The sequence below is a fragment of the Manis javanica genome, chromosome 3 (genome assembly GCF_040802235.1).
Source record: "Manis javanica isolate MJ-LG chromosome 3, MJ_LKY, whole genome shotgun sequence".
NCBI classification, from domain to species: Eukaryota; Metazoa; Chordata; class Mammalia; order Pholidota; family Manidae; genus Manis; species Manis javanica.
Genome location: NC_133158.1, coordinates 40,605,157 through 40,618,805, shown reverse-complemented (window position 1 = coordinate 40,618,805; position 13,649 = coordinate 40,605,157). Strand labels below are relative to the sequence as shown.

Sequence of the window (13,649 nt, the reverse complement as noted above, 5' to 3'; positions counted from 1 at the left end):
CAACAGTATAGTATAAGTACAAACAGAACATTTTTCTTTCAAAATAGCAGAAAAAGTAGAAGGAAAAGATACCATGGTGGATATTTTAAAGACAAAAAGCAAAACAAACAAAAAGAAAGTTTACAAAGCACAGAACTTTATCAAACTGGCAGAATCCAGAGCTAAGTTATCAGTTATAAAGTAAATTTCATCTAATATTTCTTACTAGATGAAAAAGAATCTCTTGAAATGATTCGTAAAGTAAAAACCAAAAAGATGGCAGCTACTGTCACGTGGAACAAACCGGACAACAGAAAGTCCTGCAGAGCAGGAGACGCCCAGCCTGCCCGGGGCTCCCGCTCCGCGAATCGTGCCTGAGACTGGAGCGGACAGGAGGAGGCGGCGGTGGCTCCCTGCATGCGGGGAGCTTGTGGGTTCCCAGCACCCCAGCCGCCGGGGGGTGTGGCCGTCTGACAAGGCAGGGGAGAAGTGCCCATGGCAGGGGCTCAGGCTGGTAGGCTCGCGGGCCTCAGAGCCCCCTCCCTCCAGGGCAGCTGCAAAGGTCAAGGCGCCAGGACCTCCCCTGCAGGGGCTGCGCTCCTGGCGCAGGGTCTTCCCGACTTGGAACTGGGTTTGCACAGACTTCCCACGACAAGCTAGGGGATACCCACTACCTGGGTCTATTCAAGTACAAGAGCTGGAAGGGAAGGGACCCTCAGGAATGGACTCACTGCGGCCCACTGGGGAGCTCTCTGGAAAATGCCTAAATGGTCCCAGTGAGACTCAAATGTCACTACAGAGATTTAACCAAGAGCCCTGCTAAAAACAATGGGAAACGCTGGGGCATCTTCCCGGAACCACGGAAAGCTGTCAAGAGCACCAGGAATCAGGAGGCAGGTCAGGGAACCTTGGCCCTCTCTATGCTGTGGACCCCCAGCCAGCTTGAGAAACCTTTGGCTGTTATTAAATGAATAAAGTAAAATGCCTAGTAGGTTACAAAGGAGATTTAGTTGATTACTAAATGCAAAAAAACGAATGAAGACATCAGCAGCTGGCACTCCCCCAGGGTCACGCCCACCTGGCTGTGCAGACTGACCACCTTAAACAGCCCCAGGGAGGCCCACTGATCTAGTTTCTGCTGGTGACAAAGGCTCAAGTTCTGCCACTACCACTAGGGTTTGCTGACTACATCCCCAACCAAAAGGAACTTCAGTTAGAGGTTCCTGAAAATAAAGATGTGGTCTTTTTTCTGATCTAAGCTCAAAGAGCCCAGGTGTTTAGCAGAACCAGAAGTTGCTTTGTTTTCAAGGGCCCATGCTGATCTGGAAACTTGGGATTAAACAGTTTTATGGGATGAAGGGGACAGAAATCAGAGCCGAGGACAAGGACCATTACTCAGCCAGACATAACTAAGCATGCCAGGAAAGAAGGCATCATAGGCAAGACCAGGCAGGCATGGCAGAACCCTGAAATGGACATGCAAAGGTACGTAGTCCCCACCCTCGGACTGTAAAACAAACACACAGACAGGTAAAGAAATAAAAGGTCAGGTTAAAGTATCTTCAGGAGTAAAAAACTCTAAAGAGTGGTGGGGAGTGGCTGCCAGGGAGATAGTGCCCAGTCCCCCTGGGCTGGGCCATCACACTAGGGCTTGAGCCAATTCAGAGGTCTGTGGGGACAGCGAGAGGGCAACGCTGAGGACTGTGCGCAGACGGAGGACCGGCTGGAGAGAGGCAGGTGCCTGCAGGCCCCTGGCCTGGAAGGAGAGGGTTGGTCAGAAGACGAGGGTGGGTCATGCAGGGCAGAGGTCGGGAGCCCAGCTGCCCCACCTGCGCTCATGGGGGGCTGTCTTGTCATCTGCAGGCTCTCGGGTGGGGATCCCTGGAAGTGGGAATGGTGCTTGGGCCCAAGAAATGCCCTCCATGGGACACCTGCTTCCTTCTGACCTAGGGTCTGTACAGTGCCTCGGTTTCCCTCAAATGTGGCCAGAGGGCATCTGAGGCCCTTCCGGCCAAAGCCCTTCCCCATGGGAACCCAGCGTCCTGCGCCCTCCTGATGTGCCTGCCCAGCCCCAGCTCTGCAGCATCAGTGTGAATCACTCTGGGTATTTTTTGAGAGGCAACCAGCCTTACTCCTTGAATTCCCGGAGGCACCCAGTGAGTTCCCACCACTTCCAAATATCTGAATCCTGGCTATAGGTCCCCCGTGATGGTTAATGTTATGTGTCTTCGTGGCCAGGCATGTGCCCAGATGTTCAGTCAAACACATCTGGATGCTGGGCTGAAGGTATCTCTTAGAAGAGAATAACCTTTGAATCAGCAGACTGAGCAAAGCAGATTATCTGCCATACATGGGTGGGCCCTTCAGTCAGTTGAAGGCCTTAAGGAAAAGACTGAGGTCCACCAAGGAGGAAATCCTACCAGCAGACAGCCTTCACACTTGGGATGCAGCACCATGGTGCCCCTGGGAGCCGGCCCTGGAGCCTTCCGACCCTCCAGTCTGCACAGCCCCGTGAGCCACGTCCTCAACGTGAATCGCTGTGTGCACACACACAACCCCATTAGTTATTTCCCCAGACAGCCGTGATTGACACAGGCCCCCATGGTCACTGCACATGGCTCTCACCATCCTGGTACCTTCACACAGCGGGCAGCACCCGCTCTGAGCCTGGGGTCGCTGGACGTGATTGGCACCAGCCTGCCCAAAGCTGGCCCTGGGTGGGCTTCACGCCCTGAAGGCAGATGCTTTACTAAGTGGGGTCTCCTTTGCCCCTAGCAAAGCCCCAAGGCCTCAGTGTGACAGGCCCAGGGCCTGGACAAGCGGCCCCCATCCCTCACTGATTTCTGAGAAGCACAGGCGGCTCCAGTAGGCGGGTCTATCTGAGCTGGAGGCTGCAGGGCGACCTGGTAGGCCTGGCCTGCCCAGTGGTGCTGTTGCCCCAGATGCAGCCCACAGCCAGGTCTCAGGGAAGCCCAGGCCGCATCAGCCCTTATCCCCATGCTTCGCCCAGATATGCATTCAAGACCTTCAGAGAGAGACAGGCAGGGGCTTTATTGTGACAGACAGGTCACTTACAGAGAGCAGAACATTGTCAACAGAGTCCAGCCGGGATGGAGAGTAGGACCTAGTGAGACGCAGGGCATGGAGGAAATAGAGCCAGCCGCTGGGGCCGGTGGGCGGGGAGGGCTCAGCCCAGCCTGCAGAGGTAGCGGCTCTGGGGCAGAAGGAGAGCCCAGACGGGGCTCAAGGCTCCCAAGATTACAGGTGAAAGTCAAAGTTGGTCCTAGGAGGGTTGGGGGATGCACCCCATCAGCAGCAGGACTTCTGGGTCAGGGTGGGGCCACAGCAGGCAGGGCGGGTGCACGCGGGGCGGCAGAGCAGGGACACGCAGGAGGCCGGGCGGCAGCAGCTGGGCTGGCAGGGGGAGGCAGGGGCACAGCAGGGGGAGGTGGGCACACAGCAGGCGGGCCTGCACACAGGGCAGCAGATGAGGGACATGCAGGAGGAGGGTCTGCAGCAGGACAGGGGGCAGGGGGTGGGCTGGCAGCACAGGGGAGCTGGGCAGGGGGCTGCCCCAGAGCAGACGGGCACACAGCACACGGGCTTACAGTAGGCGGGCACACAGCAGGCCTGCTGGCAGGGGGAGGAAGTGTAGCAGGAGGGCTGGCAGCTAGACGGCTGGCAGCAGGAGGAAGTTGGGCAAGTGGAGGCCTCACAGCAGACAGGCGTGCAGCAGACCAGCTTACAGCACCCGGGCTTGCAGCAGATGGGCTTGCAGCAGACAGGCACGCAGCAGGCCTGCTTGCATGGGGTGGAGGTCTCGCAGCAGGAGGGCTGGCAGCTAGACAGCTGGCAGCAGGAGGGTGTGCATGAGCTGGTGCAGGCTGACTGGCAGGGGCTGCACCCACAGCTCACGGGGTTGCAGACGAGGGTCAGGCAGGGGGCCAGGGCACAGCAGCTGGACTGGAAGCAGCTGGGGGTGCAGCAGGGGGCCTCACAGCAGCTCTTGGGGCAGTCGTCCCCCTGCCAGGAGGGGCTGGTGCAGGAGCCCCAGGACCCGGGCAGGCAGACCCGGCTGCCGTAGCTCAGGTCACTGGAGTAGGCGGAAAGGGTGGAGGCGGCCATGCTGGGCGGTTGGCTGGAGGAGGGTGTGTGTGTGTGTGTGAGTGAGTGTGTGTGTGTGAGGTACCCAGGGTGCTGGCTTTTATACCCCTTCTGGGTGCATTTGTTGCCCCAGTGACAGGCTGAGTGAAGCCCTCCTTTCCTGGTTGTTGTTTGTGTTATGCTGTGTTTGGCAACACTGGGTCGCTGTAAATGCCACTGTATTATTTACATCCTATATAATGACATCCTGGGTGTCATCGGGGCCATCCTACCCATGTGTGTCCCCAGAGGAAAGGCAGGAGAAGTACGCTGGTGCTCTGACAGGGGCAGCAGCAATCAGGTGGCTTTCTGCACATGACAGCCCTCTGCTCCAGCCCCAAGGGGTTTGCTCTTACCAACAGAACATCTACTTTAAGGGAAGGTTCAGGAATGGGAATACTCCAGAATCTGGGCTTTGAGAAAGGGGGGCTCAGAGAAACCAGGAACATAGTTTACGTACTGTGGCTGATTTTTTACAAAGGATATTTGAAAGGATTCAGATAAATAGCTAGATGCCTGGGAGGGTCCCCAAAGCAGAGGAACTTCTGTACCTGTGGACTGGGTGTGCCCCCCTCATGACCCATGCATGTGTTCACCAACCCGGAAGCTCTCCAAACTCGGTACTTGGGAGATTTTTATGGAGCTTCATCATGTAGGCATGATCAGTCAGCAGCTCCCTCCGTCTCCAGAGGAGGGGGTGGGGCTGGAAGTCCCAGGCTTCCACTCCCAGCGCAGGCCTTCTGGGGACCAGCCCCATCCTGGAGCCTGCCCAGGGTGCCCTCACTAGAACCGAAGATGCTCCTGCCATCCAGGAAGTTCCAAGAGATTTAGGAAGTCTGCATCAAGAACTGGGGTCGAAGTCCAAATACGAGCAGGAACCAGAGGCAGAGACATAAATATCTCTTATTTCACAATGTGCATTAAATACTTATTGTTGGTTCTTTAACACTGAATTCACTTCCAAGAGCAACACCACCAAGCCCGAATGAATCTTATCTAATATATGGCTTTTCTCTATAAGGCACGTCACAGCCTTCTTGTACTTTAGGGGCCATTTAAAGCAGTGATATCACCAATAAGAAGTACATGATTAAGAAACATGGCACTAAATGGACAGCAACAAGGTACTAGTTACAGTCTGAGCTGAAGCAAGAGGTCAGAACATCGCCTTATTGGACCTCAGCCAGGAATGTGCATCAGGGCAGCAAGTGTTCCACTGCTCTGTGCATGTGTGTGAGTGACCGGGAGAATCCCATGAGCATCGATGTAGGGCTACAAGTCGATCCTAGCAAGTAGGTGCATTTGCAAATACAAAATCCGTGAGTAATGAGCATCAACTGTATATCAATAATAACCATAAATGTGAATGAATTGATCCATTCTAAGGCAGATTGTTAGAGTAGACAAAAATGAGACTCAACCTTATGCTCTCCACAAGGCACACACTTTAGGTTGAAACAATCAAAAGATTGAGGGTAAAGATAAAGAGGGACATTTTATAATGATAGAAAGGTCCATATATCAGGAATATATAAGAATTATAAACACATATGCAGCTAATAACAGAGCACCAAAATACATGAAGCAAAAACTGGCGGAAATGTAGAGGAAAATAGACAATTCAATAATATTAGGTGAAGACTTCAATATCCCGATTTCAGTAATGGACAGAACAACTGGAGATAAGACTGACAAAGAAAGAGAGGACACGAACAGCACTGTGATCCAACCAGACCTAACAGACATCTACGGAACACCCCTCCGCCCACCAGCAGAACACACATTCTTCAGGAATGCACGTGGGACACACTCCAGGGAAGAGCATATGCTGTGCCATGAAACAAGCCTCAATATGTTTAACAGGACAGAAATGATGCACAGCATGTTCTCCAACCACAATAGAATGAGCTCAGAGATCAATAACAACAACAGAAGGGAAATTAATAACAGAAAAACACTCGGGAAATGCATAAGTGTGTAGAAATTAAACAACACAGTCTTAAATAACCAAAGGGTCAAAGAAGAAATGACAAGGGAACTCATAAAATACTTTGAGATGAATGAAAATGAAGACCAAGAAGTAGATCTTAAGAGATGCAACTAAAGCCTTCCTAGAAACTTGGAGCTATCAGTGTATTAAGAAAGAAGAGAGGTCACAAATCAATAACCTAACCTTCCACTTTAAGACAGGGAGAAAGAAGGCAAACTAAAACCAAAGCAAGCAGTAGGAAGAAAATAATAAAGCATAGAGCAGAAATAAAGGAAGAAGAGAACAGAAAAACAATAGAGAAAGATCAATGAAGCCAAATGCTGGTTCTTTGAAAAGATAGAAAACAACAGCCCGTTAGCTACACTGATCATGAAAAAAGAGAAGCCTCAAATTATTAGAATCAGAAATTAAAGAGGCCATATTGCTAACAAGCATACAGAAATTGAAAAGGATTAGAGAGAAATGTATGAGCAACTGTATGCCAATAAATTGTATGAATTAGATGAAATGGACAAATACTTAGGAACAGAATAACTGTCATGCTAATACTCTGGAAGCGCAGAACACTGTTTTTGTTTTGTTAAAGATCTCAATCAGTAGGAGAACATCCCAGGCTCAAGGATCAGAAGGCATGATATTGTTAAGAAGGCAATACTCCCCCAATCTATATACATATTTATGCAATCTCTGTCAGAATCCGGGCTGACTTCTTAGCAAAAGTTGACAGGTTGATTTTAAAACTCATAAAGAATGACAAGAAACCCAGAATAAGCCAAAACAGTCTTGAGAAAGAACACATCTGGAAGGCCCACACTTCTCAGTTTCAAAATTTACTACAAAGCTACAATAATCAAGCAGTGTGGTACTGGCATAAGATAAACAATAATCAATATTTATTGATATATCAATGGACTAGAATTGAGTGTCCAGAAATAAACCCATACATCTATGGGCAATTGATTTCAATAAGATGCCAAGACATTCAATGGGAAAAGAAGTCTCTTCAACAAATAATGCTGGGACAACTGGAAATCCACATGCAAGAGAATAAGGCTGGACCCCTACCTTATACCATATATAAAAATAAATGGATTAAAGACCAAAACATAAGAGCTTAAAGCTATAAAACCCTTAGAAGAAAATGTTGGGGATTAAATCTTCACAGCCTCAGATTTAGCATTAGATTCTAAGATATGACGATGAACATATAAGCAAGAAAAGAAATATAAAGATAAACCTGACTTTGTCAAAATTAAAGGGTTTTGTGCTTCAAAGGACACTATCAAAAAATAGAAAAGACAACCCACAGAATGGGAAAAACCATTTGCAAATCATATATATTATAAGGGGCTTATATCTAGAATATATAAAGAACTCTTATAACTCAATGATAAAAAAGGAAAATAACCCAATTAAAAACTGGGCAAAGGACTTAAATAGACATTTTTCCAAAGAAGATACACAAATGGCAAGGACACGTGAGAAAATATACAGTGTCATTACTCATTAGGGACACGCCAATCAAAGCCTCAATGACATACCATAATATGCTCATGCCAATGGCTTGAATAAAACATCAGATAACGACAGTGTTGGCAAGGATGTGGGGTAATTGCAGCCCTCAAGCACTGCTGGTGGGAACATGAGATGGTGCAGCCACCTTGGAAAACAGCCTGGCAGTTCCTGAAAGCTTAATCGTAGAGTCACCATATGACCCAGCAATTCCACTCCTAGGTATATGCCCAAGAGAAATGAAGATGTATGTCAATCAACTGATGAATGGATAAACAAATTGTGCTATATCCATGCAGTTGAATATTATTCAGCCATAAAAGGGAATGAACTTTGATATGTGCTACAACACAGATGAACTTGAACCCATACTACATAGAAGAAACCAGTAGTAAAGACCATATATTATGTGATTCCATTCATATGAAATGTCCAGAATTGGCAAACCTATAGCTACAGGAAGTAAATTATTCGGTCCTTAGTGCTGGGAGGTGGGCAGGGGGAGAGCTCAGGGCACAGGACTTCTTTTGGAAGTGATAAACATGTCTACATGGACAGTGGTGAGGGCTGCACATATCCATTAAATTCACTAAACATCACTGAATTGTATCCTTTAAATGGGTGTGTGAATCATATAGCTCAATAGAGCTGTAAACATTATGGAGCATGACAGAAATGGAAGGACACAGCAGACAACAGAGCCAGTACTTTGGGGGGTGTGCATGGTGGGGTCATCCACAGCATGGAGTTCTTGTCCCCAGATATGGGCGTCATGCTCAAGAAAGTAGCTGGCAAGGCATGGCTTTAACCTGAGAGCTGGGATTTAGGCAAAAAAGAAGAAAATGGGAAATATAGAACTGGAAAATGCAATGATTGGCACTGAGAACTCGGCAGTTGGGTCTGACTGTGGATTTGATGGAATGGTGGAGAGACACTTTGTGGGCAGAGGGCCACACAAAACGTCCGGACAGAATCACATCGCAGAGAAAGCCTACAAGCAGGACCACAGTTAGGGAGAAGGGCTTCCCTTTCTTGACCAAGGATTCTGACCAGAAACATAGAGGATTTGCCCCAAACTCCCAAAATGGCCAAGGACACCACCAGTCCTTGCCTTGAGGGCAGCTTCCTGCCAAGCAGGGGTGGATGGAAATGCTAGATGGATCTGGGCTGGGGGGGACTGCAAATCACAAGTGATCAAACCCAAAAGCACATTTTTTTGTTATTTTATTGTCTACTGTCCTGGCTAAAGGATGTTGAACTGAAAACTCTAAACATTGTCCCTAGGCTTTGATGGGTTAGCACACCAGAAAAATGATGATTGCAGGACAGGCCAGCATGGCCCCCAGCTGCTGGTCACATGGGCTCTGGCTGCACCCTCACAGTGATGGGGCCTCTCCCCCGACCAAGGCCGGCTACTCTTGACCCAAAAGTAGCTAGGAGGCCTTGACTGGTGCCTGGCCACAACTGAGGTCCGTCACGCCCTTTGCATGCTCTGGTGTTAGAGTGTCCCAAAAAAGCACCAGGTCATTCCAATACAAAGAGTGGGCACCACCTACCTTGGGGGGAAGACTGGGGACTCTCAAGGTCACCACGATGGAAAACTCCTCAGGGAAGAGGTCACATCTGAAGAAAACCCTTGAGGCAGGGAAGCTCAAGACGTGGGGGTCTGCGGCCGAGAGCTGGAGTCCTCGCACGCCGTGAACCTGGGTCACCCTGACTCCGCTCGCAACGCCATTCGGAGGGAATGCCTCTGCCAGCATGTCCAGGGGGCGCAGGTCTGTGTCAAGGAAATTGCAGGGGGTTATGCCTGGGCATGTAGGGGTGCCCGGCGCAGCAGCTCTGGTCTCTCCATTCCGCCAGACCCTGGCCAGAGCCCCTGCGAGTTGGGTACTGTGATGTCCTGCCGCTAGCCATCAGGGAGTGAATGGCGCACGGGTCTGCACTGACTTCTACTGCCACCTCACTCCTGACTTTGCACAGAAGGAGCCCCAGATGCACACTCCATTTTGCTGTTTTTGAGTCAGTAGCCAGGTGCTAGGCTGGGTGTCCTGGGGGACCAGGGAGGATGAGTGCCAGCCCACCCCAGGCAGCACACAGCCCTGAGAGACAGGCTTGTGGGGGCAAGCAGGGCATTTCCTGCGCTCTCAGCAGAGGTGAGAAGGCAGGATGATCTCTGGAATACAGGGAAGCCCCTCTCATTAATCAATGTCACCCCAATAGGAAAGTGAGCAAAGCTGTGCTCGAGGACCTGCAGGACAGGGGCTCATGGCAGCAAACGCACGGAGGGCAACGCTTGAAAACGACACTCACACACACCCGGGGATACACACGGAGTCTGTCGCCATCTGGCCTTGAGCTCAGAGACACTGGGGCCTTTCTGGAAAGTGGTTCAGGGACATGCTCAGGGATGTGGGTGCTGGATGGAGGGTGAGCTGGACAGGTGAGTGGCCAGCCTGCATGTGGGGCTGGACGCCATCCCTGGGCACTGCATTGGGAGGAAGTGAGAGGCAACGGTGGGACACACAGCAGAGGGGAGCATGGGAGACATGATGATGTGCGGCGTGAGCAGTGTCAGGAGGACACACAGCCCGTGGCCCCTGGGGGCCCTGGGAGGGAGAATGTACTGTCAGAGGTCATCATCTGTGCCTGGAACAGCAGAGTGTGAGGACCCCACGGCGCCACTCGGGGAGCAGGCGAGCAACGGCAAAGGGTCTCCAGGGTCTGGGGTCTGCAGGGGTCATCCCGCAGGCAGTGTATGTGCGTGCCCGGGTACAGGTCCCAGACTGACTCTAGGGAGGAATCTGGCCTCTGGGGAGGGGCCTCGGCTGTGCTCTGGAACCCTGACCCTGACCCAAGCCTTGGACTGCCTGGGTGCAGGGGTCAGATTCCATGTTCTGTGGAAGAGTCAGGGCCCCTGGGCTCTAACTAAATGTTGTGCACCCCAAAAAGCTCTGTGGGATGCTGGGTATATGGACCCTGCCTGGTGGTAGGCTCACCCCTCTCTGTTTTAGCTGCAACCCCACCTGAGTCTGACCCTTTCATTTGGGAAATGTTGGTCCACCGCCAGGCAGGCTGCCTGGCCCTCAGAGCATGCCACGGCCTGGCTGAGCCCAGAGCATAGGCAGGTTGGGTGCATTATCAGCAAGGGGGTCCCCAAACTGGGCTAATCCCAGTGTGAACCTCTGCATCCACTGTTTGATTAGCAGCCTCTTCCTGCTCCACCCTGAACCCGGGCAGGCATGGCCAGTCTGTGCTCCAGCAGATACACAGTCCACACAGAGGACTTCTCTGTCAATACCTCGTCCTCGTAACATATGGGGGTGTTCGAGGTAACAGAAAGGGTGAATTCTGGAAAAGGCCCACTGGAGGCAGGAATGCAGTGACTGAGTCTAAAAACCCCGAGCTGTCTCAGGACTCCGGACGTGCACAAGAGATGAAGCCCTGCAAATTATTTCTAGTCTGTTACACATGTGCATTAGCACCTGCTACATTCACGGGGGACAAACCACATCGCGTGGCAAGAGGGCTGTGATGCATGGCCTCGGCCACAGCCCAGCTCAGGCCGCCCCTGGCCAGTGACAGGCAGCTTCCCTAACCTTTGTCCCCACTCACATGGGAGCCCTGCCTCGAGGGAGCCTGCCCACAGCATCCCTATGCCACGGCCTCCACGGGGCACACGAGCCTTCTCTCTCCACCATACCCCACCCCCTCCCCTGCCCGTCTGAGTCTCTGCCAGGCCTAAGTGGTGGTGGGTCCCTGGGAACAGACAGACCAGATAAAGACTGCTTGGTGGCTCACGTATCCCACAAGGCTCCTTGAAATGGCAGTTTCAGGAGCAGTCATCACCCTTGGGGTCTTTCCCAGCTGGCAGAGAGGCTGTGGCAGCCACAAATACACTCACTCAAAGCTGGCTACGCATGAGGCCCCTGACTGGCCCTCAGATCTCAAGGTGCGGCCCACGACCGGCTCCATGGGCCTCTCTGCACCTCAGTTTCCTACCTGTAAAATGGGATGGCAGTGACTGCCCCCCATCAGGGGCCCAGGTGTCAGCAGAGCCGTCACAGCCACCAGCCAAGCAGAAGGGCAGTGGCGGCTACCATGCTGATGGCAGCAGTAAGAGCAGGAGGCTGGAACCAGGGGAAGTGGGCGACCCCACATCCTCCCCAGGGGGGCAGCGGTGGGGTCCCAGAACCAAAACCCCCTATGGGTGGACGAGCCGTGGGGCTGGGGAAGGAGGAGGAGGAAGAGCCAGAAGCGGGAACGTCCTGAGACGGTGGGGGAAAGTGCCCCACGGTCCCCAGGAGCCTCTGAATGGAGGCACCAGGGCCAGCAATGCAGGTGTGAGTTCAAACATGGCTTGCGGAGGGTGGCCGATGGGGCCTGCATCCCTGGCACCCTCTCTCCAGGACAGCGGTGCCTGGCTGGTGCCCGGCTAGTGCATGGGGCAGCTTCATTGTGAGGCCCACCAGCAGAAGCCTTCTTGGCCACCCGTGACCGGGCCTGATGGACGACCCAGAGGATTCTTGGCCAGGGCCAGGCTCCTTGCACCCAAGTCTTTCCCTGGGGAGGTTCTCTGTGCTGGAGCCCATGACTACTGAGGTTTGTTTGGGAGGGGCTGCCCCATGGCACTGGGAGTGCAGGAGTGAGTCACAGGCCAGGCGGACCTGGTCTCTGAGAGGGGGTCCTCCACTGGGGCAGGAAAGGAGGAAAGCACCTAATGGCCAGCAAGACGCTCTGCTCTGTGGCTGCCATGAAGTGCGTGCGCAGGGACCAGGGCCGGTTCCTTCCCAGGAATGTAGGCCTGGGTACTTAAGTATGGCCCTGGGGCCAACGAGACTGACCAGAGCCATGGCAGCAAAGGAGCCCAGTGTGCGCCCAGGGAGAGGCGGGAGGGCCGGCGGCCAGGTGGGGCAGGAGAGCTGAGGGGCCCTCGGAAAGCAGTCCTGGGACCCGTGGGTCAACAGCGGGGTCGGTGGATGGCGAGGGAAAGCGGGGCTCCTGTGGGGTCAAAGCCACGCTGAACTCCTCCCTGAGCACAACATGCAGTCGTGGACCCCAGGAGCCCGAGAGACAGACTACCGAGGGAGAGGGAGGAGTCAGGGGCTGTCCTCATGGCCTCAGGTTCCAGAAGATCTCTAGAGAAATTCCCACTCAGTAAGGACCCCCGGGCGGTGCTGACAGTCCCAGGATGGGCAGGCAAGGCGCTTGCCATGCCTGAAACTGACCCAGTACCAAAAGGACCGGGAACCCCTGAAAACCAACAAGGAAACCCTAGGGACAATCCTCAAAACAAAGAAACAATGAACAGCAGGCAACTTAAAGAAGAAACCCGAAGGGCTCACAAACGTGACAGAACACTGAGTTGATACCAGTCGGAGAAATGCAAATTAAAATATAATTAACAAGCCATCATTCTCTCCTGTAACACTGGTTAGAAAAGGAAGTAAGAAAAAAATGTAGAGATGGAGCACAAATGGGGAAATGACTCATGTTCCTTTGGTGTGTTCAAACCTGCTTTTTGAAACTTGTTTAAAAGAAAGTCAAGGGGTGTGGACAAAGGTGGGCCCACTGGGCTCTGAACGGGACCGCTAGGCCCTCTGGGGCTGGAGCCCCAATATGTCTGCTGCCTGGAAAGCCAAAGGCAGTGTGGGGAGCAGACCCTCGAAGCTACAGGGCAGGGCCCCCAATAGCAAGGATCCCAACAGCAGCCCAGCGAGTGTACTGGAGAGCGCCTGGGCTGGAGGGCTGAGCCCTTGTGCACAGCAGCACCCGTAAGTCTGCACACACTTGACTTTCTTCACTCACCCTCCCAGGTCTGCTTAGCCCCTTGGAGTCAAGGGCTCCCAGAATGCACAGCATCCAAAGCGCCACGCAGACGGATCAGCGATGGCGGTGGCCTTTGTGTCCAGCTCTCCTGGGACCTGCTGTGTCCTGCAGCCCCTGTAATTGGCCTCTTGGAGGCTGGGTCCTCTCATCAGCAATAGCAGAGGGCACCCCCCTTTCTAGGGCTGAGGGAGGGATTGGA

General features: G+C 52.6%; 2 protein-coding genes and 1 long non-coding RNA gene across 4 annotated transcripts in view; 1 reads left to right on the top strand and 2 right to left on the bottom strand.

Moving 5' to 3' along the window:
• TSPEAR (thrombospondin type laminin G domain and EAR repeats) overlaps nt 1-13,649 on the bottom strand; it is a 140,422-nt gene that overhangs the window by 44,531 nt on the left and 82,242 nt on the right. For both annotated transcript variants that reach the window (XM_036994918.2, XM_073231243.1), the window contains one exon: nt 9,181-9,401. In XM_036994918.2, coding sequence (XP_036850813.1) covers nt 9,181-9,401 — 221 coding nt within the window. The remainder of the gene's footprint in view (nt 1-9,180; nt 9,402-13,649) is intronic.
• The window catches only part of LOC108388246 (uncharacterized), a 36,565-nt gene that overhangs the window by 20,738 nt on the left and 2,178 nt on the right, over nt 1-13,649 (top strand). The window lies entirely within an intron of this gene.
• Nucleotides 1,645-5,627, bottom strand: LOC108388245 (uncharacterized). The gene has a single exon (XM_036994909.2). It carries the CDS (start codon nt 4,102-4,104, stop codon nt 3,289-3,291), a length of 816 nt encoding a protein of 271 aa, XP_036850804.2. The 5' UTR covers nt 4,105-5,627; the 3' UTR covers nt 1,645-3,288.

What these genes read in the sequence shown, in the direction of transcription:
- LOC108388245 (XM_036994909.2), bottom strand. Translation starts at nt 4,104, where the DNA reads ATGGCCGCCTCCACCCTTTCCGCCTACTCCAGTGACCTGAGCTACGGC.